At 35.4% G+C, this 25,576-nt stretch overlaps 1 protein-coding gene and 1 long non-coding RNA gene across 4 annotated transcripts in view; one reads left to right on the plus strand and one right to left on the minus strand.

Moving 5' to 3' along the window:
- The window catches only part of Copb2 (coat protein complex I subunit beta 2), a 28,327-nt gene that overhangs the window by 1,063 nt on the left and 1,688 nt on the right, over nt 1–25,576 (minus strand). The window contains exons 2-19 of the mRNA XM_004834337.4: nt 22,015–22,152; nt 17,744–17,830; nt 17,248–17,374; nt 16,261–16,409; nt 14,462–14,608; nt 13,511–13,610; nt 12,611–12,753; nt 12,176–12,375; nt 10,792–10,902; nt 8,794–8,882; nt 8,605–8,711; nt 7,510–7,653; nt 6,758–6,888; nt 6,288–6,495; nt 2,342–2,452; nt 1,163–1,377; nt 267–359; nt 2–182 (exon numbers count right to left, since the gene is read on the minus strand). Coding sequence (XP_004834394.1) covers nt 2–182; nt 267–359; nt 1,163–1,377; nt 2,342–2,452; nt 6,288–6,495; nt 6,758–6,888; nt 7,510–7,653; nt 8,605–8,711; nt 8,794–8,882; nt 10,792–10,902; nt 12,176–12,375; nt 12,611–12,753; nt 13,511–13,610; nt 14,462–14,608; nt 16,261–16,409; nt 17,248–17,374; nt 17,744–17,830; nt 22,015–22,152 — 2,481 coding nt within the window. The remainder of the gene's footprint in view (nt 1; nt 183–266; nt 360–1,162; nt 1,378–2,341; nt 2,453–6,287; nt 6,496–6,757; nt 6,889–7,509; nt 7,654–8,604; nt 8,712–8,793; nt 8,883–10,791; nt 10,903–12,175; nt 12,376–12,610; nt 12,754–13,510; nt 13,611–14,461; nt 14,609–16,260; nt 16,410–17,247; nt 17,375–17,743; nt 17,831–22,014; nt 22,153–25,576) is intronic.
- On the plus strand, nt 2,295–24,810 carry LOC110347135 (uncharacterized). Of its 3 annotated transcripts, XR_002391568.2 has the most exons (6): nt 8,039–8,217; nt 9,866–10,014; nt 12,292–12,403; nt 14,573–14,712; nt 24,216–24,356; nt 24,670–24,810. It is a non-coding gene; the product is annotated as an uncharacterized LOC110347135 (long non-coding RNA). The 3 variants fall into 3 exon arrangements; XR_015440830.1 differs by lacking the exons at nt 24,216–24,356; nt 24,670–24,810 and adding an exon at nt 2,295–2,483 and having other exon boundaries at nt 8,102–8,217; nt 14,573–14,760; XR_015440829.1 differs by lacking the exons at nt 24,216–24,356; nt 24,670–24,810 and having other exon boundaries at nt 14,573–14,760.

Here is a 25,576-nt window from a genome sequence, read left to right on the forward strand (position 1 = left end):
CCGTGACAAGTGGGTATTGCTTGGCTGGCCACAGATCAGCATGTGTTTTCTTCACCCATTCTTCAACAACAAAGGCTTCTTTTAATCCAGGGAAAAGGTTTTCATACTCTGTAGGGTCAGCAAGGGATTCCGCTGCTTTCTGATTGACTTTTGAGAGATTCTCTCTCCACAGTTTGACTACCCTATTATAAACAGGGAACCAAAGAAAGACTAAGGAAGTGTGCTCTGTTTTCATTTGAAACACTCTCCTACAATTAAAGGTGTACCTTGAAACTTGACTGGGTAAGTAAGTTCGGGCTAGGAAGGCTGCTTCTGGCAGTCGTCCTGTTCTAATCAAGAGCTCTAAGCAAGCATCAAGCCTAGAGATGAAAAGGAGAGGTACTGTTACAAGAATAAAGGCTGTCACAACGATACATAATACCTGAAAGATACATAGATGTAGTGCTGCAAAGTCAAACCTTCCTCAACTGCCCTCACATAAATGTCTCATTTTTACTGAGCCATTTACTTGTCTTACATGATGTTACAAAAATCAGTGGACTTCAGGGGTGTGAGGGATAAGACAGCCTTGTAACCACTTTCAACCTACTTAACTTACTTTTAACAACTGTTTAAGAAGAACCTAAATGGGCTTTGAAGAAGAGTTAAGGTGGGATTAGCAAATTTCAAAGACCAGGATATTTACCTGGCACTCAGGTACCTACTGGAGCAGCTCAATGGCCTGCTGCTGCCAGACAATAAAATGCCTCAGCCATCACCTGGTGGCTGCTGAGAAAGGGGTTTATTATTTCTCCCACCCTGAACACCTCATTTAGCTCACAGATTTAGACCAAATGTCATACAACACCCTTGTGATAAAAGTGAGTGCCAGCAAGGTAGCAGTATCCTCTTCCCATCGTCATACTATTCACACCAACAGCTCTCTCCAGAATTCATTTTTCACATTTCTCTCCAAAAGGCATCTTCAAAGTCAATGTACTTTTTGTTTTATTTTTTTTGAGACATTGTCTTGCTATATAGTTTAGGCTAGCCTTGAACTCAGTGATTCCCTGCTCCACCTCCTAAGTGGTGGGATTACAAGTATGTGCCACCACTTCCACTACAAATAACTGCTTTTAATTACTGGTCACCAAGGTCTTGTAGACTTTGGAGTAATACTTACTTGCCCTGTAAAAAGTAGCTCATGAAGGCTACATTATTTTTGCCATCTTTCTCTGCACCCTCTGCTAGCTTGTTCACCATAGTAGCATTTCCAGAGGCTGTAGCCAAAAGCAGCAGACCCCCATAATCTTGGGCATGGTGCAGGCACTCTTGGGCTAGGCCAAACTGACATTTACTGATGGCAAGCTCAGCAAGTTGTTTCCACTTCTGTTCTGACTGTAAGAAAGAGTTTCCAAGTTAAGATGTCTTTGGAAATATTCACCATTTCCAACCTCAAAATTATTAATGTGAACATTACTGTGCCAGAATGAAAGACAGATAGATATTGAACTGTGCTTATTAAGTCAGCTCAATCAGTCAAAATGTATACCAAGGAAGTAAAAATTATTCACAATACAAAATTCAAACAATTTTAATGATGCATGAAAAATAAAACTAATATTTTTATTTTTTAATCACAGTAAAAGTAACCCATCTAACAAGTTTCAAGATAATTAGATTGCAGTTATTTTAATGTGTAAATTTAATACCACTTTTCTGAAAGAGTAGAAAATTACATTTTTTTTTTTTTGGTACCGAGGATCAAACTCTAGACCTTGTGCTTGAGAGGCAGGCAGCGGAACCAAGAAGCAGTGGAACCAAGAAAATTACATTTTTACATAATATCTGTCAAATAAAATGCTACTCATTTAAATGATCTTAACATAGCTAAATTTAATTTCACCTATCTGAAATTAATTTACCATAAATGTTGGATTTACACAGTTGGGAACATGCAGTATATGTGTAAGTATTGTCATGAAGCTGTCTCAAAATGTCAGAACCCTTTAAAAACCAGTATCTTGCTAGTTTGGGATTTTGGCAAATTACTGTATTGTTTGCTTAGACTTTCCAGGCTACTTTACTATCTTAAATTACTTACTTTTCCAAAATAAATCTCACTAAGATGGGAAAACACTTCTTACAGAAATCACAGTGCTAAGACTATCTTGAATATAATCCATTTAATTTATGCAAAGATTAATAATGCATCTTTGAAAAAGACCAAAAAACAATAATATCACCAAAATGAGTCACTAATTTCCATGTGAAAAACCTAACTACCAAAACATTCCAACAAATACACAGAAGTACTACTGACTTTTCCACCAGTTTTGAGAAGCCATGAATTAATACTTACCTCTGCCTCCACTGCTAACTGGTATGCAATTTTTAACTCTCCAAGCTGAAGAGCCAGCTCAAAACGATGCTCAGGATCTGTGGATACTGTGAGAGCCTGCTGCTTGAAGCCCTAACCAGATTTAGAAAAAGAAAAAATACATGTATGTTGTGATTTGTGCATTCAAAAATGTGTCTATAAAATACAGTGCAAGTACCTAAGAGTACATCATCCATTTCCCCTTCAGAAAAAAAAACAAAACCTTGCTGACAGAATTAACTTAAAAATAACAGATTAAGAGCCTGCTATAAGAAGACAAAAATTAGGAGTCATTAGATTAATTGGACAGTACAAACCTTGAAGGTAAAATATTCACATAATGCCTACTGTTCAGATAATGGGAGCTGGCTTAATTTTAGATAAATTCAAGTAAAACTAAAAAATAGAAATGATGAGGGATTTTTGAAAAGTTAAAGAGTCACTTCATAAGAAGCGAAGCATAGCAGTATAAACTCAGTTTCTAGTAATCTCAACAAAGCTGGACCTTCGGGATCATCTAGTCTAGGCCTCATTTTACAGATGAGATTATGGCAACAAATAAGCAAAGAAAATGGAGGCAAATATAAGAACGTTCTAAGTGCCTGTCATCTGTAGACCATTTAGCAAACATTTTGTATTCAGGCCCAGACACTGATCAAGTGTCATTCCCTATGGCTTTAGTGTTGGTCTCCTGTCTGATTCATTTATCAGCAAGTATCCCAAAGGACAGAAAGCCTAAGATTTCCTTTCCATGTTCTAATAAGCCATTAGGAACAGGCTTTAAAATCAACTAACAACTACTAAATTAGCTTCTCCAAGACCAACAGTATTGGTGTGTGTTGGCGGGGGGAGGAGCCCTAAAGGTCAAGTAATTTGGCTCTAGGGATGTGGTGGTGTGTTAGAGGAAAAGCTCAGGGCTAATTAACCTCTTCCTCAAACTGGAGAATGCTCAGTATGAGATGGCCAGGATACAGAAGCCAGGGAGCTTTCAGAGTTCAATTCTGTTCAGCTAGATCTTCAGGATGGTTTTATTCTATCTGAAATGCTTTAACTTCAGATTATCAAGCTGCCATATCCATCCATGAGTACAATGTGATCAGACATTCTAAATAAAATGGATCACTTCACTAACATTGATGTGGACAACATAAAAACAGTCAAAGATAGAAGATCTGTGGAACTAGTCAGATATATAGGCAAGGGCAGACCACATTAAAAGATGAACTAAATACACACTTGTGTTCCCTCAAATCATTACTAAAATGACAGAGGGACTTTTAAAAAATGTTTTTTAAAGGCATAAACTCTCAAGGATATACTAGAAAAGGAGGGGAAACATGAGTAACAAAGTTTTGGAAGATAGAAAGCTAGTTGAGTAAAGATAATAGAGCAAATGAATCCTAAAATCCTACATCAGGGGTGAAGACAGCATAGAAATAACCTGATTCACACTTAGAATTGCCAACAGTGTATCGAGAAGGGCAGTGGTAAAAAAACAAAAAAACTTACCTAAATTGTTTGATATTCCAGATCACTTCTGTCCCTTCTATCCCAACACACAAGGAAATCAGATCTATTCTTTAGACTTACTCAACCAAAGGGCCTGGAGGATACCCAGCAAAACCCAGGAGGCAGGAGGATTGAATATCAAAGGAAAACAGGAGGTTATGAGAATGGATATGCAAACTAAATGAAATCCTAAATTCTGAGACTTCCAGCTGTCTTCTACTCAGCCCTCAGAATGATGGTGACTGGGGAGCTTCTCTTTAAAACCTAACCAGCCCAAGGAGGAAGGACTGAAAAGTACTAAAATGTCAATCCCACAAAGGTTATACATTACCTAGAACAATGCCAGGTATACTCGTGTTTGTTAAACTCATTAAATGAATATATGAAAAGTGATTAGATGAAGATACTGAGATGGAGGTTCTAGTCAACTGGCAACTACTTCACTTACTGTGAAGTCCACATCCAACAGATCCTACTACAAACTTAGACCTTCAGATCTACTGCTTATATGTCCCTCTTAAATCAGAGTCCAAGGATCATCAGACACCTGAGGAAAATCTCTTAACAGGAAAGAGAGATCAACCCAAATCAATTAAAAAAAAAAAAGTTGAAGGAAACATACATGTAGGAGGAAAAGATACTTCTGAACTACAAACAAAAATATTCAGCCTGGCATAGTAGCACATCTGTAATCCTAGCACTCTTGGAGGGTCAGACAGAGTCAAAGAGCCTACACAACTTTACACAACTTAGAGAAACCTGTCGCAAAAAATAAATGTGCTCAGGATGTACCTCAGCACAAAGGCCCTAGGTTCAATCTCTAGTTAAAAAAAAATTTTTTTTTCAGATGATCAGGAAGATAGAAAACATCAGTGTGATAGGTCCAACACTTGATTAGTACAGAAAGAATACACAAAACACAGAAGTCACCACAGAATGATTTACGAAAATCTCTTTAGAAATGAAGAATTCATTTTCTATTAAAAGACCTTATCTAAGAATGAAAGAAAACATTTTAGAATAAAAGGGACAAGATCCGAAAAGCTTCCAGAGAAAAAACAGATCACGTACCAACAATCAGGAATAAAAACGCCTTTAAACTTCAACAATAACTAGAAGCTAGACGGCCTTCAAAATTCTGAGAGAAAATTACTTTCCCTGTAGAATTCTTCACAGTTGAATGGTCAAATATGTTTACAGTAGAACAACAGCATTTTCAGATAGTGAATGTTACAAAAAACTTACCTCCATAAATAAACATTTTCTAAGCAAACTGCTGAAGAACATATTCCACCAAAATGCAGGAATAAACCAGGGAAGATGAGATATAGACAATAATAGATTCACCTCAAGCAAGCAAAAGCCCCAACATGATGGTGAGGGGATATACAGTTCAGTCTGAGGCAGACTAAACAAAATCTGGAGAGCCAGCAGTCTACTGACGATTTATTGTAAGTATATAGAAAGTTAAGCAAAGAAAAAAGCCAGCAATTATGAACTTCAGGGAAAACAAGTGATTACAGGAAAGGAAGTCATAGTACACAATATGGCTCAGATGTGAACAGGGTATTTACAGCCATAATATAAATATCAAATGCCAATAATTGAAATTATGATACAACTATTCTAGGAGGATAAGTGGTAAGAGAGTGGTATATATGTGGTAGATGGAGGAGGAGAAGGAAGAAGGCTAAACCCTCATCTCCTATAGAATGGAAAGTTATATGAAATGCCTAAAGCTGAAAAATGAAGAAATTGCTTATTGCGCCGGCATGTTATTTAGAGATGTAGAAATCAGTAATGTACCAAAAGAATTAAAAGCAATTACTTCTGGGAATAGAAAGGGGACAGGGGAAACAAGAGAAGCCTGGTTTTTCTTAACCTTTGCAGAATTACTCTATACAGTATGCTTTGACTTAAAAATTTTTATGTTAAAAAAAAAAGGCATATTGGGCCTGAGATTTAGCTCAGTGGCACCACACCTGCCTTGCAAGTATAAGGTCCTGAGTTCAATCCCCTGTTACCAGAAAAAGGAAAGAAAAAAAAAGAAAGAAAAAGGCATGTTGATAGTGGTAAATTTCATGTTATGTGCATTTTGCTACAATTTGAAAATGAAAAAAAGGCAAATGAGATAGAATAATGACATACAGAAATAAAAATATTAAAGAGACTGGAAAAGAGATACACAGATAAGACTAAGAAATCACTACCAACATTTAAGGGGATACTAAGGACACTGAGAAAGGAGCAGGAAGACTATAAGGAGATCATACCATATGCTGTACAGGTGCCTTAAAATGACAAGAGAAATTATACCACCATAAGAAATGGTGATTATAAAATAACATTTTTCAAATCCATACTAATATTCTTTTAAATTGATGGTTTTAAAAATCAAGGAAGAAAAAAAGCCTCTTACCTGCTTTTCCAAAAAGTGTGCAACTCTCGTCCTTTGTTCTTTTGGAATGGTAGGAAGGACCTTGTCAGCCATGCTAAAATCCCTCCGCATGACAGCTGTCTGGTATTCCAGAACTGAAACCAGCAGGGAGTAACTTACGATGTTTAATTCTTTATCACCCAGATAAAGCCTATTATCTTTAGGAATATAGCCCAGGAGATACATTGTCCTACGAGAAAAGTAGATATTAAATCAGAAGCCCAAATCTATGTGCGTAAGCTCAAGCATAAGCATAAGCATGCACACGCATGCCCCTTGGTTCTAGTTCTAAATCTTTCCATTTGATTAATGCAATTTTGGTTAATGACAGGCAACCTACTAAAACCAGAACTTGGAAAAATCAACCTATTACTGCTACAAGCCAATGTGCTTTAAAAGCACACTTTAAAATTTAGGATACTTATGACAAAAACAAAACAATACTCAGCTACCTGTCCAAGTGAGCAATGGTGACTATTTCTCCTCCAACATAGTAATTTAATCTGTTCACAGAACTTGTGTAAATGAAACAGTCGCCCACCCATAGCCCTGTTTTTACAATTTCCTGAATTTCACCAAGAACCTGTAAAAATAAAATAAAGACATAATATTATTAACTTATCCAACTTTAGAAATCTGACAATAACAAGAGAATATATTCAAGAGTGATAAGATAAAAAATAATGGATGTAAAGTAAAATTGTATTTCAATAAAGAAATTATTTCCTTAGAATTTGTATCTTTTTTCTTCAAGAATAGATTCCTAGTTGAATGTCATGAGGTTCAAAACTATGAGTTAAAAAAATATTAACTTAAATCTCCTAATACACATAAAACTAAATAGTAAGTATTTCATAAGCTCTTATAGGACATCTCCACAATGGATGATTTACTGTTACCATTTTGGAACTAATTTAAAACTCTCTGACTAAACAGTCTTAGAACCAAAATAACTTCAAATTGCCTCACTAGAAGATATCAGAATAAGTCTAAAGATTTCCTAAGATTAAAGAAGAAATTTTTTAAACATATTTACTTTCAGATTCTGTCTTTTGAACCAAGATTTTAATTTTTCACATTTCATCAGAACCCCTTAAATACTTGCTCCCCAAATCTAATTTATAATAAAATGTTAAAATCTGTGGTCCATTGTAAGACTATAGATTATTTAAAAACAAAGCTAAAGTTGTACTGAAGCAATCACCTCAAAGGCATCTTCAATGCCATCTTCAGTAACTCCTTCATGTGTTTCCTGTGCAGCCAAAACTTTTTCTGACAGATACTTAAGGATAAAAAATGATTCCTCAGTGGCAATACAGACTAGTTCTCCAGAATCAGACCAGAAAATCTGTAACACAACAAACACAGACAACTGATTTGAATTTCTAAGCGGATACGACAAACTGCAGATATTTTGTTTCTTACAAGAATAATCTTATAGTAAGGTAGTTTTAACTATGCACTTAACAATTTTATGTAGCATACTTCTACATACATTCGGGAGGGCGGACAGGACAGGGATATTCTATTTGTCCTAACAATGGGAAGAGGAGTGGGAAACAGAGGGGAGTGGCCAGAATCACTGGATATGTGTAATTTAGAGAGCAGCAACAGTCTATTTGGAGCCTTTTTTTTTTTTTCCCTAATCACTTACCCTAAAGAAATTTCATCAGAGATACAGTGTATATCTTTTAAAACATACATATAATGCAAATATATATGGTATGTATATACACAAATCTATGTTTCATACATAGAGTAAAGCTCCCCACCACCAATTTTTTTTCCCCTCTTAGGGCCACTATCACCATACACTATAAGACAAAACCAGGACCACAGGGAGGCTAGTTTGCCTGTCTGAAAGCAAAGTTTCCTGACCATGAAAGCTGTCAAAGCAGCAGGCACTTCAAAGGTGGGTTTGTTACTGGATAGCTCCCTGAGCCTTGAGTAGCCTTCATCAAGTAAGTGTGAAAAGGCTTTCTGAATGAGGGGGGAGTTTTTCAGGCCTTTCCAAGTCAAGAATACCTTGACTGCTTCTTGTCTTTAAAGCATGCTTTCTTCTTCTGTCAAAAGCCACTTAAAATATGTCACTTGAAATTTGTATACATTTTTATACCTGTCAAATATCTGTTTACTGCTTCATTCAACTAACACAATTCTGATTTTCTCAGCAATGTTAAGGTAAATGGCACTGTGTTCAACACAACGAAATAGACAGCAGAGTATAAGGACACAACTTGGCTTCAGGGACCCAGAACTCATCACTCACTGCAAAAACAGTGGAGGGAAAAAAACTCACATGTTTGGGCTGAATTTCAATTCTGCGTATGAGTTCTGTGTTGTCCCAGTCATAGAAGGCTAAGCCATTTACAGATCTGACACCCAACAAGAAGCCTCCATAGATACCTTAAAAGAATATAAAAAGATCTTGCTTAGATATTTTTGAGCCATTACAAAGGTTCTATAAATATACGTAAATGGCACTCACTTTCTGCTCCAAAGTCTGGTTTAAATGATTTTTTTTCCTTAAAGTTCTTAAATATCTTTACAACACTGTTGCTCTCTCTTATGGCATATCTGAGAGGAAAAAAGAAAAGGCAAATATAGCATATTATATAATAAACCACAATTCCACCAAATATTAGAAAAATCTTCAAATATTTTTGAGTAATTAATCATACAAAAATATTAAAGGAATATTTGAAGATTCATGGATGTAATTTTTCCTAGGGTATCAGAGAAATGTAAAGAGAACTCTTTACAGTTGGAAAAATATAAGGAATGGGATATACTATGTATTACACAATTAGGGGTTACAAACTAACTTTAAAAATTGGAAATGACACAAATGTGTTCATCAATAGGTGAATGATGGGCCGGGGATTTAGCTCAGTGGTTCCACCGCCTGCCTCGCAAGCCAAGGACCCAAGTTCAATCCCCGGTACCAAAAAAAAAAAAACAATAGGTGAATGATTAGACAAACTGTGGTCTAGTCATATGATGGAATATTACTCTGCAAATAATGGAAACAATCACTGATACAAGCAACATGAATGAATCTCAATAACAATATGCTGAGCAAAATAAGCCAGACACAAGAGCGTATACTATATGATTCCATTTATATAAAATTCCATGGAAGACAATTAAATCTGTATGTTGACAAAAAGCAGACCTGTGTTTGCCTGGGTAGGTGGGAGGTGGTCTGACTATTAAAGAGAAATAAGAATTGTAGGGAGTAGAAATGATATTCTATAACTTGACTGTGTTGGTGGTGAGATTACACATATTTGTCCAAATCCACTGAATGTAGGGTTATGTACATGTTGCTCTGTATCAATTATAACTCAGTAAAGCTGATTTTTAAAACTTAAGAAAAACTGGGCCAGGGATTTAGCTCAGTGGCGCTGTGCCAGCCTTGCAAGCACAAGGTCCTGAGTTCGATCCCCTGTACTGCAAAAAAAAAAAAAAAAACTTAAGAAAAACTGTGACAAGTAGATCATTAGTCAGCTGTGTTTGTTGATTAACAGAAAATTAATCCAGGCTTCTTTCTATAACAGGAGCCATGACTACGACTGGATATTAACGTTGTGTGAGAAGTGACCTACAGAGTGCTTTGCTTAGGAAAACTAAGATGCTGAGCAGGTTCCTGACTGGATACACCTCAAAAGAGGGAACTATCAAAATAGAGGAAGAAGTATACAGAGATGTAAGGCAATCCACAAACCATAATTTTACTGAAGTTAATAACTACTTCTGAGTATAAAGAACTATGTATGTATATTTAGGAAATTTGGGGCAACAAAACAGTGAGGAGGTAATTCAGCTGTGGTCTGAAAACATGAAAGCCCTAATATTTGTTACATGCACAAACAAAAATTAAAAAGGAACCAGTCAGTGACCACATAGTAAAACAATTCAGTTACATGATCACTCCTGCTCTTACTGTGAATATTTTATGAATACTCTGAATTCAGACAAAAATTTGTGAAGAATGGAATGGAGATGGGAAACCTCAAGAAAATCAGTTGATTTTTTTTTTTTTTTTTTGGTACCAGGGATCGAACTCAGGACCTTGCACACGCGAGGCAGGTAGTGGCACCACTGAGCTAAATCCCCAGCCCAAGAAAATAAGTTTTTTAAAAGACACAATAAAGTTCTCATTAAGATAACATCACAGCACAGCATCTCTCCCAACTAGCTCATGAAAGACCAGCAGCATCTTAAGAGACCATGTCTTATGAAGGGCCTGCAAAAGGACTAGATTTGAGGGCCCATTTTGCCTTAAGCTCATAAGGACCAGGTACTGCCATAGAAAATGGCTGCTGTGTCCTCAGTTTAATGGAATAGACCAGCCTGACTGACCCAGTTTGATACTAACTACATAGAGAAACACAGACCACACTGAGCCTTGCGAATATCTTTTTGGAGTAGCACACGCACCTACCAGTTCGGGCAATCTAGTTATCATATAACCAAAACTTACTCTGAAGAATCATGGGCCCATGCAAATTCCTGGGCAGACCCAAAGCTCTTGTTTCTCAAGGCCATTGCAGTGTAGATGATATACTCCCCATCACCACATACCACAACAAACCTGGAAATTATAGAAGTCAGGGAGAGAATCACAGGCCAACGACATATAGAAGTCGAGAAACAATACTCATTCTTTCGGTAAAATAATTCTAATAACAAATGTTATTTCAGTCAATTATTACAACTTAAAATCTTTTGAAGTTATATAGTTCTTTAAAAATAGAGTTAGACAAAAATACTCAGGGCAACAAATCCAAAAACAAATTATGAATATGAGGTTATTGCTAAAAATGTTATCACATGGCCTTCTCTTATAATCTAAGGAAGGTAAGCATGGCTGAAAATGCAGGAGAATCTCAATTATTCACCACATATCTGCTGAGTACCTGGTATTAGCACTGTGCTCAAGACATTTACACCATAGGAAAGCACTTTCTCATTAATGAAAGATTATCTTCATTGAAGCTGATCGTTCAAATGAAGAAAAACATATCATTCTAGTTTTTAGTGACTTAAATTTATAAAAGGGATTTAAATAAAAATAGAATGTTGAATAATCAATGAAAATTTTCCAATAGACATAAAATAATTCTCTTCAAGTGAGCAATTAGAACCTCTTGCCTGCTATCTAACCACTGCCAAAGGTAAAACGAAACCTAACAACAGAGGATGTTTTATGACAGAAGAGAAATATATATTATAATGCATTCTTAACCTTAAGATAATTATATTACAAATGTTAAATTCATCATTTATTGAACTCTCGAAGCACACTGTCTTTATTACTATTCAAGACAGCATTATAAAATGCCCAGACCTATTATAAAATAATTTTTTAGAGCTTTTTAAAGTTCTGTAGGTTTAAATTTATCATTTTAGGAACTCTTCTCTCAAAAATGTTTGGTGATTTATAAATGTTAAGGGAAATAACTAACAGTTCAGATTATGAAAAAAAGAATTATTAGCAATCCCCAAATGTTCTCAAAGGACACATACCTCAGTTTTTCTTCTGAAGAGCAATGAATCAGCAAGTACTTAGCACATACTAAGTCTTAAGATAAGACATGATCCTTGCCCCCAAAGGGGCAGACAAGAGCTTAAATGCAACACATGTGAAGTAAAAGTAAGCACAATATTATTCAGCTGCTGCACCTTCCATAATGACCGGACAAACTGGCATGGCTATGTGCAGCTGTGCTGGGGATTGTAGGGAGGGCAAAAGCTCAATGAGCAGTGACTGGAGATGCCTACCATAGGAACATGCTGTAGGCCAGAAAGGCCAGCCCCTGCTCTAACTTACACAAAAGCTCAGAGAGATTTTGATGATGGCTTACCGCCCATTAGGGTTGTGCTGAATTGTCTGAGGGTATATTTCACAACTGCCCATATCCTTTACTGCCAGTGGCAATCTTTCTCCATCTTTAATTTCAGCATCTCCCATTGCTTTTAGGTTGGCCTGCTGGACTTCTGAGTGCTTGGCCCAAATTATCTTTCCATTGGCATCCATGGACATGGCAGGTTCCTCCCGCCCAAGCTGGAAGAGTGACAAACGAAATGAAAAGGTAAACAAAACCACAACAAAACAGATATTTTTTTCTTTTAATAGAGAGGTCTACTTCCTTTCTTCACTTTAAATCATCACTGCTTAACCTCTAGTGCTTAATGAAAGAAGTGCCAACTAACCATATTGATTATCTTGGAAAGTGACAGTACTGAAATATAAGGAAAGTGGCTTTGTCTCTGTCCATTTATTTAGATAGTAGAATTACCTTAACAATGATGCTCCCTTCATCATAGCCCAGAGCGACATTGTTAGACCCTCTCAGACTGGCCACACACCACACCCTCTCCATTCCGTAATTCAATGTGCTTTCAAGCCGGTAGGTGCTTGAATGCCAGATACGCACTGTTCCTAAAAAGAAAATTGTGAATATTACCTTTTGATATGAACATTAAAAATAAAAAATGAAGTGAATAAACCACATGAAGTCTTTCTATTCCAACAGAAAATACTTCTGACTTGGGCCGGGGATTTAGCTCAGTGGTTCCGCTGCCTGCCTCAAAGGCACAAGGGCCCGAGTTCATCCCCAGTACCAAAAAAAGAAAATACTTCTAATTTTATGGCCAACTTTAATGACCAATTTTTTTGATCTATAATTGTTAACTGATTTTTACAAAGTAACAAACATAATCACAGAAACTTATAAAAGAAACTAACCTTAGGAATTGTGATTTTTAAGTGTGAGATAATAATAGCATTTCCTGGGTAGAGTGCTATGTGTCAGATGCTTTCTATGTATGATTTCTGCTCACCCTCACACTATAATCCCAGGAAGTAGACATTATTTTCCAATTTCATAATCTGTCTATACCACACATTTGTGAAGTAGCAGAGACTGAATTTGAACCTAGACTTAACTCTAAAGCACATGCTTTTTCTGTTTTTCTCTAGAATATCTGGCTGTCCTCTTAAGTGATAGAATCAAAATACAGTACATTAGAATGATAATGATGATAAAGCCCCTTTATTCTTTGGTAACTTAAGACTAGTACTCTAATAGCAATATCAAAATAACTAGAAACTTCCTATTACAATGTGGAAATACTACACAGTTTAAATATTCATTGAATAATTACAAGCATAGGAATAAATACATACTCTAACTTACCATCTTCTGAACCTGTGATGATGATTGGCAACTCAGGATGAAAACTGGCACAAGACACATTCTGGGCATGTCCCTCCAGTGTCTGCACACATGTTTTATTCTGTAATTAAGACACAGAAAACATTTTTAGTAGCGAAAAATAAGTAATTTATCCTTAATTTTCTCAATGCATAGATACATTATGATGATAGTGGTTTGACAATCTAAATAGATCCAATGTAGAAAATTTTAAAACAATTACCTAGTATCCATGATGTTTTCTTGTTTCATAGAACAGATAAATGTAGCTATTGTATTTAAAGAAAAACCCACTAAAACATCTAAGTTTTCATATGAATGTTATTTCTTCAAATTCTTAGCATAATGAGTTTCTTCTGTATTCATGTATAAATTTTTTAAAGTTTCAAAGTAAACCTGGCTTTCTAGACTCTACTGCTCATAAAAACTTTTGATGTGAGAGACAAAAAACAAATGTAAGAAAAAGTATAGTAACAGAGTTCATAACTAGGTTTATGAGAGTTCTGTGTGGAAAAATGCTTGTACCATAGCTATGTCATGAAATTAATCACTGACCTGCTTATTTTCAAATATAAAATAGAAGTCTGCCAGTGAGAATCCTCAAGATGTATAACATTAAAATGTTCAAAGTTCTCAATACAATTATTAAATGAAAAAAAAATGCTAGCATTTTATTTTTAAAATCTTGACATGCATTTGTGTTTGTTTTTTTTTTTTAACATTACTGAAGATTGAAGCCAGGCCTCTGCACATGTGAGGCACGTACTCTCCTGGTGAGCTACATCCCTAGCTCTGTGTTCATTTTTATACAATTCTGAGACCACAATTTTTACACTATGAACAGAGCTTAGCAACCAAATTTTAACTGCCCTGTAAGAAACAGTGAAAAAATGTATCTAATATATGTTGAGTAAGATAATGAAAAAAGTGTACCTGATAATCCCATATTTTAACAAGACGGTCATCTGCACCTGAAATGAGGTATGGTTTGTCACCACCACTGTAGTAATCAATGCAATTCACACCTTTTTCGTGTCCCTCCAGAGTGAAGTTTGGTGATGAAGAGCCCAGCTGCCACACCTTCAGAGAGCAACAGCCAGTTTAGTAGAGAGCTTCGTTTTCAGAAGGCAGATCCATCACACTTCTGACATGCAACATACAATGCCAAAGCCCAGGAGAGAAAAGCTAAGAAGCTTTCATTTTTTTCCCCACCTATCTGTTTTAGTTCCTTCTCATTTTACTTGACTTTCCAATAATCAAGGCAGAATCACTGTGAAGTTCTCTGAAAACGGCAATCTCCAGGCTTTATCCTGAGATTATGAATACGTACAGTTGATCTACAGTGAAGCCCAAGGATCTAGATGTTTAACACTGAGAAACATTACTCTAAGGGCAGATAATGATTCTGTGGGAGATTTAATACAAAGCTAATGAAAGTGGATTTAGTAAAGTGTACTGAAAGGAAAAAATTACTGATTAAAAAATTTAAAGTACAGAAAATTAGTCAAAAGTTACAGGACTGAGCTTTATCTTTATAAATATTTTACTGGTTGTCTACTGTATGGAAGGCCCTGAGGAGAGTTTAAAGCTATGTAAACAAATATTTACCACTTACTTGTATGTGACAAACTTTACTTAAGCCAAAGGTAATTTTTGTTCCACCAAAAGGGTAAAAAAAAGTAAAGTTAAACCCTAAAATATTCAGATGTGTACAGTTTATATAAATTAAAGGAAAACCAGTAAATATGTTATATGAAATTAAATGCGTAAGCAAAGATTAATCTGATTTTATATCTATGCTTATGGAGATTTTAAATATAATGGCAAAAGAATGACTATACTCACTGCAATGTGCATTAAGCATCTAGTGCAAGCAAAACATTGTGTTGTTTGCTGTTGAATGCCTATTTGGGAGAAGGGGAAAACATGCAGTTCCTTCCCCAAGTGTCTAGTATTTCAGAGGATAAAGAGTTCCAAAAACATTAATTATGACTCTATGTGAGAAAGGTATTAATAGAAGCAAAAGGAATGGAATGAGCATCCACAGCTGAAGTGGATGCCTTTACAAGAGCTTCTCAGAGTTAAGTATTTGTGGCAAGCCTTGAAATCTGTGTTGTCTAGAGGAATATAAATCAAAAAGGGAGAGTAAAGAAACTTCAAGGTGAGGGGAAGAGTTGGTTAAGGGAAGGTTCCAGAATGGTGAGGAGACAAGGGTTACAGATGTCTTATAACATTAGTGCAGGTTAGCCTTGGCACTCCTAAGGCACTTGGACTTTACACTCACATTGAGAACTGGTAAGACGAAATCTATTGTTGGGAAAAATACTGGTTGCAGTATGGGTAACAGAGTAAGAAAGGGAAAATGGAAGCAAAGAATTCCAGTGTGAAATTGATTAATAATGAGTTGAGGTCAACAACGAATATACTAAGGAGAGTAAAGTAATAGCCTAAAGAAGATCACATCATTTTTCTTATTCCGGGTTCCTGAAGGCAAAAAAAGCTTAACAATGTGTTGCTTCCACATGGAAAAATGCTCCTTCTGTAAGAGGACTGCTACAATATTCTAAATAGAACATGCCCTTCTGGATCAAAATGAGACTATTTTGACTTCAAAATGAACTTGTGAAAGAAACTTCTAAGGCAGAAGTAGCTTTCTGGATAGTCAATAGTGAAACACCCACATAACTGTACTTCGTTAGCAATGGTAATGTACACACAGAGCGGCCCCCTACCTTGATGGTCCTGTCCAAAGATGCACTGGCAAACTGATTATTATCTTTGGGGTTGATCACAATCTGCATAACATAATGGGTATGTCCTTCAAACACTTGTGAACAGGACCATTTTTTATCCCAGTCCCAGAGCTTAATAAGCATGTCATCTAGGCCAAAAGAAAAGCCTCAAATTAGTTACAATTTCTACTTCCTTTTTCTATTTCAGAACTAAGACACAAAATCTTTGTGTCTTTTAAGGCAGCAAACAATACAAATCACACATTTTGTGATTTAAAGAAACAAAATCATACTGAAAAAGATGTTCCCAAATCCTCATTTATCCTAAGGATAAACATAACTAGACAGAAGAGTCCATATAAAATAGCCTACTAACAGCAAATATAAAAAGTTGTGAAAAAATTATTATAAAGAACTCACTGGGCTTCAAAGAATGAAAAGAATAATATAAGTGTGATTAGAGTCTACACGTGATTGAATAATGATAGTAATGATAATTGAGAATAAGCATTTGCTCTTGTAAGATTGGTTTTTAAGAAGTTCTCAATATTTAATTTAGAAACTAAAAGAAACTCAGCAGTAATGCCAATTCAGTGCTATTCATTTTAATTGCCCTCCCAAAGGTTCACTGTATAGGAACAAACTAGTCTGAATACAAAGATAAAACTGAGTAGGGTCTATGGCAATCTGCGAACAACTCCTCAGCATGTAAATGAGCTTTCTGCTTAGCAGATGCTTAAACAGCTAGACCTTCAGGTCTTCCTTGACAGGAATCAGAGCAATTGCTATATAATCCTAAGTACAGCTGATATTTCATTGAAATACAAAAGCAAGCAGCATCAATAGCACAATAATGGATTTAAATGGCTTAAGAGCTGCTTAGAATTAAAACTCTACTGGTAACAGCAGGTAAAGAATAGTGTATCTCACTGAATGAAAATTAATTGCCCAAAGAGATGCATATGACCAAAAGAGGTCATCTCTTACCACTGCTAGTCAGAATGAAAGGCTGGGTTGGATGAACAGCTATACAGCGAATGTAGTCAGAGTGTGCTTCAAACATATGAACTCTTTCCAGGGTATTGTAATTGAACACTCTGATCTGCATGTCATCCTAGCAATGGAAATGCACAAACCATCATCATTTTTATGAAGTAAATTTCATAAAACACGGTATTACAGACTCAAGAAACAACGTCCATGCTTCAAAACACTGCATTAATTGATCTGGGTGTGGTGGTGCAACCAGCATTTGGGAGCCTAAGGCAGGAGGATCTCCATGAGTTTGAGGCCAGCCTGGACTATACAGTGAGTTTAAGGCCAGCCTAAACTACATAGCAGAACCCTGTCGCAAAAAAACAAAACGAAACAAAACAAAAAACACTGCATTAACAAAACAAATCAGGAATCAAAATTCTGTAACTAGTTTACATAATGTTGACCAAATCAGAAAATGGGATTAGAGACTGAAAGAATAACTTACCGCTCCTGTCACAACCCAGTTCTTCCTTGCAACAAACTTTGCAGCTCGAACAGGAAGATCACATACTTCAAATGTCTTCACCAGTGTCTTTAAAATTTAACAATATACACATTGAACTATGAAAAAGTAACTGAAAATTCTATTTTATTTAAAATATCCAAACTCTTAGATCATTTCTAATTTAAAAATATTCTCAGATTAAAATATGAAAGTTCAATATTAAAATGAAAAAAATAACCTGATTACCTTTTCCTTAATAGATTCATAATTAAAATGTCTTTAAAGGGGAAAGCAAATGTCCACAAGATGATATTCCAGATTCCCTATTCTCTGGCCCTTTTCTCACAATCTAGCTTTACCTTGCAGCTCTCAGCCCGATCTTTGCTCCCATTCCCTCTGCTTAGAAGCCCTGCTATAGAAACCTATACTTTCCTTTTATAACAGCACCTCGTAATTGCATGTTTAATTTCAATATTCCCTGCTATGTTCTGTCCTATGAGTGGGAATCATTTTCTCCACTATATGGCCAGAACCTAAAACAGTGGCTGGCACTTACTAAATGAATTCACTCTTAACTCTTGGTTTCTTCTTTTTAAAACTGAACCCACAGCTGTGACTCATAAACAAGATACAATTCTTTTGCATGCTTTAGCAATAGACTCCCATACAAATGCTTTTCCTTCCTCAGTAAGTATGAAAACTTAAGTGATTTAGATGTGTTTTTGAGCTGCTCCAAGTGTATTAGCTATACAGGATAAAGGCAGAAAAATCGGAGAACCCCTAGAAAGAGCAGAGATGAATGTACCTCTTTGTGTTCCCACTTTGATGCATGTTCTTAAAATTCTAGAAATCAAACTATCTTTTTTCAATCCCTTTCTTTGTACTAGAAAACAATAATGAAGTATTTAAAAAATATAATACAATCTTTTGGTTTATTAACCATGTGCACTGAGAGAATCATTAGGAACTGGTTCACAAAAACTGTTGAGCCCACTCTGGCTTTCTAGGCCAGATGTCAATGCTTCAACAAATGAAGACAGCAGTGCACACCTACACAAATGCTACTAGTTGACTATGATATTAGCAGAATATGCAATCTATAAAATGGCAAAAAAATCCATGAAAACTGAGGAGGAGCCACCCAATCCCAGGATATGCAGAACAATAAAAATAAATCAGCTGCAGAACAATCATGGCTCCCTACCATGTTGGGTGCTGTGGCTGGTACAAATGACACATGAAATGGTCTCCACATTCTGGGGCTAAACAATCTAAGGGGGAAGAAAAGCTATACCCTCAAATATACATATGTCCCATGTGAATTAGGAAAGTCAGGACTAATACTTACATAGCCCTTTATAGGTCTCATATATAATGTTATCTAATATTTGATCCTTTTAACAATCTTGTGATATAAAGCTCATAATAATATCATCTTCAATTTATATAAAATACACTAAGGATTAACATGGTTAAAAGGCTTCAAATCATAAAATATTGTAAATTATCTCATTATTTAAATTGAGGCACATTTGAATTTACTTCCAAAAGCCTTTTGGCTCTCTCAAAAATGTTGCTTTTGATATGTATGAATGACAAATAACTCTTGTTGGTGATAGAGGGGAAAATACAGGCAGAACCAAAGATCAATCATTTAATAAAGACTGTTAACTACCATGAGCCTCATACTATGTAGTGTCCTATTCACTGAAGCAACAGTGGGAAATAAGACTAGGAGATTCCTGTCCTCACAGAATCTCCATTCTTAGAGCAAAGAAGAACATTAAACATAAAATTACCAATGAGATTAATGACAAAAGGGGAAGCAGACAGGCTGTAGGAGGGCAGAAAAGGGAACAAGAGAAAAAGGAGGCAAAGTAGATATCCAGATAAAACAGAGATATATCAAAGCCTAGAGAAAACTACGGGAAGTAAACCTGGGTTTAAGAACATTTGACAGTGAAATGACAATACTAACAGATGTATAAAGTGAGCCAACAGAAGGACTCTCCGGGAAGAATTAGGGTGGTGAGACGCCAACCTGTTAGGCATAAAGTAGAAATACTTTAAATAGTTGGGAGGACAGAGAAAGGCAGATTGGAGGACAGAGACAGAAAGACAGAGAGAGAGAGAGAGAGAATGAGGAGGAGGAGGAACGGAGAGGCAGAGAAAGAGGAGGAGGAAGACCAATAAAGACCTGAAACTGCAAAGAACAGCAATTTTAAATTAGTGAGAAAGGAATGCTTTTTATTCTTTAGTTCAGCAAATAAGTATTAAGCACTTAACTATGTATGAGATAATGACACAGGTACTAGGATACAGTAGAGAACAAAATGTTAATATGTACAAAATGCCACTGATGAGGGTCATAGTTTAGTGTGCACTATAGTGAGTATAATAGCGTCAGGGTATTTTTAGGTTTATTCCCAACCTTAGCTCTCTAATCTTATTTTTGTCATCTTAAATTCCTCAATTGCAAATTTTATATGGATTTCAAGAACTTAACTTTGAAGATAAATACTACATAAGTAGACCCATAGCTGTATGGCAGAGTGCTAATGATACTTTCGCATCTAGGAAATACTAAATACAGTCCAAAAAGACTGGAACATTAAGAGAATGAGATACACATTATGGAAATTTATAACAGGCATAATCATACTTGTAGTCAAAAGCTAACTACAATTATTTCTATATGGCTTCTTGAAAATTACCTGTATATCATTACATTACATATCTGGGGATAAATAGGTAGAATTCTTGAAGACACTGGTGTAGCCAAAGACTTTATGAACAAAACACCAATCACACAGGAACTATCACAAAGGATCAACAACTGGGATCTCATCTAGTTAAAAAGCTCTTGCACAGCAAGAGAAACCACCAACAGAACAAAGGGACAACCTTCAGTGTGGGAAAAAATTTTTACCAGCTGTTCCTCAGACAAAGGACTTTATCTGGAATATATGAAGAATTGAAAAAAATCAGACCCCCCAAATTTAAAGACCCAATCCAAAAATGGGCATCTGAAATGAATAGACACTTCTCAGATAAAGAAGTAGAAACAGCAAATAAATATATGAAAAAATATTCAACATCACTAGTCTTTCATGAGATGCAAACTGAAACAATGCTGAGATTTCATCTCACTCCAGAAAGAATGGCTCTCAAGAAATCAACCAACAACAAATGCTGGTGAGGGTGTGGGGAAAAAAGGAACCCTTTTCCTCTGTTGGTGGGAGTGTAGACTGGTGCAACCACTGAGGAAATCAGTAAGGATATTCCTCAAAAAACTAAAACTAGAAGTTCTATTTGACCCAGGTATTGCGCTTCTTGGATTCTTCCCAAAAGAATTAAAAGCATCATACCACAGCGATATATGCACACCCATGTTCACAGCAACACAGGGTGTAATATCTAAATCTTGGAAACAGCCCAAATGCCCATCAATGGATGAATGGATAAAGAAGATGTGGGTTTTTAAAAAATACAATGGAGTACTATTCTGCCATAAAAAAGGTTGAGCTTGAGACATTTATAGTTAAATGGATGCACCTTGAGGCCACAGTCTTAAGTGAAATAAATTGGACACACATGTATAAATACTGCATTGTTTCTCTGGTATGAAAAACTGAAGTGTAAATAAGGACCAAAATGTATAATAGATAAAATGAAATAGGAAGAAAATGTTCAAATGGGTAGGGGAACGGGGCGGGGGGGGGGGGGAGAAAAAAATGAGAAAAGAAGGAAAAAATGGAAACAAAGCTTTTGTAAATAAGGAGGGGAAGTAGGGTTGAAGGGAGGGAAGGGGAATGGGAAAAAATAAGAATCAAGATATATCATGTACAGGTACAAATTCCCTGTGATGAATGTGATCATGATGTATACCTAAAGTGTTCCAATAAACTTAATTAATTTTTTTAAAAAGATAGTTAGAATGGGAAATTAAGTATTGACAATGAAATGCTTTATCTAGCAAATTGCCTTACATTTTAGCTTCAGTTTCCCCAATTTCAAAGAAAAGCTAATACTACTACATCAGAGTTACTAAATTTAAATATCACAAATAACATATCTCCAAGAAATACCCTCATAAATGTAGTTGCCATTTAAAATAATTTGTATCAATTTGAGAAAGCAGTGTGCATATAGCTACTGGACTCTTATGATAGTTTTTCTTATTCATTATACAAATAGTCTAATACAGTATTTTTGTTTGTTTGTCCTAATACAGTATTTTATTTTTAATAAAGTCTTTTAAAAAATTCTACCTGTGTTTCATGATTCCAAACACATACACTGCCATTGTAAAGACTTGCCAACATCCATGGCTCTGTAGGATGCAAATCCACACTCTTAACCCGATCAGATCTAGCAGTTAGCTTTCTCTTGATATCAAGTCGAAGAGGCTAAGGTGAAAAAATATTTAAAATAGTTAAATTTCTAAGCCAAATAAAACATTTTTGATATCTCAATTGCAAATAGTATATTAAGAAGGCCTAAAAAGTAATTCCTTTACTTTGCAAAACTGTGCACATAGTTTTAAGTCTAAAACACTTCTTCAATCATACATAGAAGAAAATGAGAATTAAAAAATTTTTTTATTTATAGCAGTAGTTCTTTTAGTTCTCAGTACCCCTTTACATACTTAGAAAGTTATATTTTTTGTACTAAGCCAAAAGGCTGAGAAGCAAAAGAAGTTCTATTTTCAAAAGAAAATTAATAAGAGTGGCAATAGTGCGTATTTTGTAAAAACTCTTAAATTCTGACTTAATAGAAGACAGTTGTTTTCTCATGTTTATGCTTTCAGTATGTTGTGATATAGTTTTGATTCATGTATACCAAAAGCAGTGATAATCCACTCACAGATATGTAGCTGAAATATTTTAATAATCATTGAAATAACGGGATATTTTTCTTTGACACCACATTAAAACTCTAGATGTGAGTTTCTTAAATGATACTTGTAATTTGGAATCTGAAACTGTATCAATGAACTATTTATACTTTGTTAAATTAAAATCTACTGGTCAGTCCTTTGGGTATTTCAGTCACGTATGATTTTATATCACACTTTAGTCATCTGAAGGTACTGGCTTATTCAGTAATGAAGATCTTCCAAATATTGGCACATTTCATTTTACTCTATCAAAGGATTACATTTATTAATATCACTACCTACTACCTCAACTGATAAGTCTTTATCAGATATCCTTCAAGTTCATGATAAATGTTCTCTAAAATTCTAATTTTCACTTGAAAGCTCCAGTGCTATCATTAGCAACAAATACTCCAGGGACCAGCTAACTTCTAGTTTTTAGAATATGCCTACCAGATAAGGTTGAATAACCACAGTTTCTCAGCCACTGTTTCAAGTAAAACTCACATCTTAAACTTTTAACTAATGCCAAGTGTTTTTCACAAGATAACCACCATACTTCAGTATGCAACAGAAGTGTTTTATTCATTCTCCCCATTTCATCATACAGAGTATTTTTTTTTAAAGTGTTGAGATGTAGTAACAGTAGCGTTTACTGTCTTACTAATGACATTCTTAAATGAAGCTGGCCTTTTAAAACTACGCGGCAATGAAGAATATACTGTTAGCCACTGTGCCAGTAGGTGTACGTTTCACTACTTTTATACCATAAGTGCAAATATTAACACAGTGAAAAGAGCCAATAGCTTTTTACTACTAAGAAAATCATTTTTTTTTTTTAAAAAAGGAAATCATTTTAATCTGTGGACCTCCTGAAAGAGTAATGGGGACATGTAAGGAAATACAGACCACACTTTGAGAAGCCTTGGTTTATACTATCTAGTTAATAAGTGTATAATATCTATTAACTCACAATACTGTGCCCATATCATTAGCATCATACCAGAAAATATTCTGAAGAAGTGTTATTTATGCAATTCTAATAACTTTAAGCCACAGTATTAAATGAGTTCTTCAGAGAAAAGCAGATTTTATTTTGTCAAAAAATTAGTAAATGCAAGTAAGGTGAAGTAAGAGTTATATCCAGACTGATGAAGACCTCTGGAGTCAAATGGGAATGTCTGCAGTATTTTCGTGAATTTAAGTTACACAAACCTATTGAAAAATCAGAGCAGTTTTAAATAAAATATAAATAAAAATAAAAATATATTTTGAGTCAAAGAATAGTAATATTGGGCCGGGGATTTAGCTCAGTGATTCCGCCGTCTGCCTTGAAAGTGCAAGGACCCAAGTTCAATCCTCGGTACCAAAAAAAAAATAGTATTTTAAAAGTTTTTCTTTTTCTCAGCCAGATTCCTCATCTGAACTATGAAAAGAAAATGATAGTTATTATTTCTCAATTATCCCAAGGATCCCATTTTAGAAGAAAAGTTAATTCACTATTCACAATGATATTCTAGGGCAGCAGGTTTAATTCCTCCTTGTAAGTAGGTTGAGAAAGACTGATTTAAAATATTATTTCCTCTTCAACAGGTCTTACACACAACCTCAAAGTTCTTGGCAAGCTGAGGTACATCTTCATTGCTGTCATCTTCCACAACTATCATGAGTGGCACAGAAATTTACTTTTCAATATAAAATGAAGATCTAGCGGAGAGAATTTCCTGAAACAAAGTAAATACTGCACAAGCCTCTTATCTCTGGATCAAAACTGGGTCAATGACTACCTCCAACTCTTCTTACTTCTACACAAATATAGACCACCTTTATCTCTCACTTTACAGGATCTGAGCTCCCTGCCTCTTCAATTGCCTTGAAAATGTTTCTACTGTTGTATCTTCCTCTTCTTCTCAAACTCTGTACTTTAAACAATCAGCTTTGAATTTCATTCTAGTTTCAGGGAAGTAGAACTTTTTATGTCAATCATTTCTGGATTTTGCCCCACTAATTGCTATCACAAATTTTAACTTGTTTCTTGTCTCCTCAGAGTCAACAAACATGAAGGGTCCTTGTGCCAGGAACCACGGTGGGGACTTTCACATAAGATGAAACATTTAATACTTATAGAAATTGGATACCTATAAACCATGTGTTGTATTGGAACAATGTCGTAATTGATAATTGAGAAAAAGTGATATTCAGAGAGTGAGCCAAGGAACTCTGAACAACCCCAATATACCTCTATATATTCCCAAAGCACAAATCCCAGTTTAAAAAGCACAGGCAAGAACTGTTTTGATATTTCCTTCAACATTTCAGCAACAGTTTTAAATAATAAGACACTGTACTAGGCACTCTGGGACAAAGATGATTAAGATGCTTACACTGAATCCTCAATTCCAAATGTCTCCCTCCATCTTGCAAAAGCTAGAAGACTTAGGACTCAACTTAAAAGCTACTGCCACCAATAGACCTTTCTGATTATCCTAGTCTGAAATATTCTTTCTTAGGGGACCCTTTAGATTTCATTTTAACCACTCATGGTACATTTGTACACACATCTCTTTTTGATTTCTAGAATAGACACTCCTTAAGGGTAGGGTCATTGCTTATGCATGACTTTATCTCCATAACGTCTTGTATATTTGGGAATAGTGAGGTGAGGAGTTAAGGACAGACAGTATCATCCAAGTCTGCAGTCATGCTGGATTTAAATTTAAGATCTACCACTCATTTTAGATATGTAATATGGAGTAAGTTTACTTAGCTTCTCTCTGGTTTGACTTTAAACCAGAAATAATACTTATGTGTACCTCTTGATGTTAGAATTAAATTTAGAGATCAGTTACAGCAGTGCTTGGCCTATGGTAATCACCCCATAAACATTATAATTCTTATCTGCCAGCTATTATGAGTTATCAGATGGCAAATGTTTAGCAAAGTGTACAGCACAG

The sequence above is a fragment of the Heterocephalus glaber genome, unplaced genomic scaffold (assembly GCF_053883595.1).
Source record: "Heterocephalus glaber isolate CG9 unplaced genomic scaffold, H.glaber_assembly_v1.0 deba00001504, whole genome shotgun sequence".
In the NCBI taxonomy this organism is placed as follows: domain Eukaryota; kingdom Metazoa; phylum Chordata; class Mammalia; order Rodentia; family Bathyergidae; genus Heterocephalus; species Heterocephalus glaber.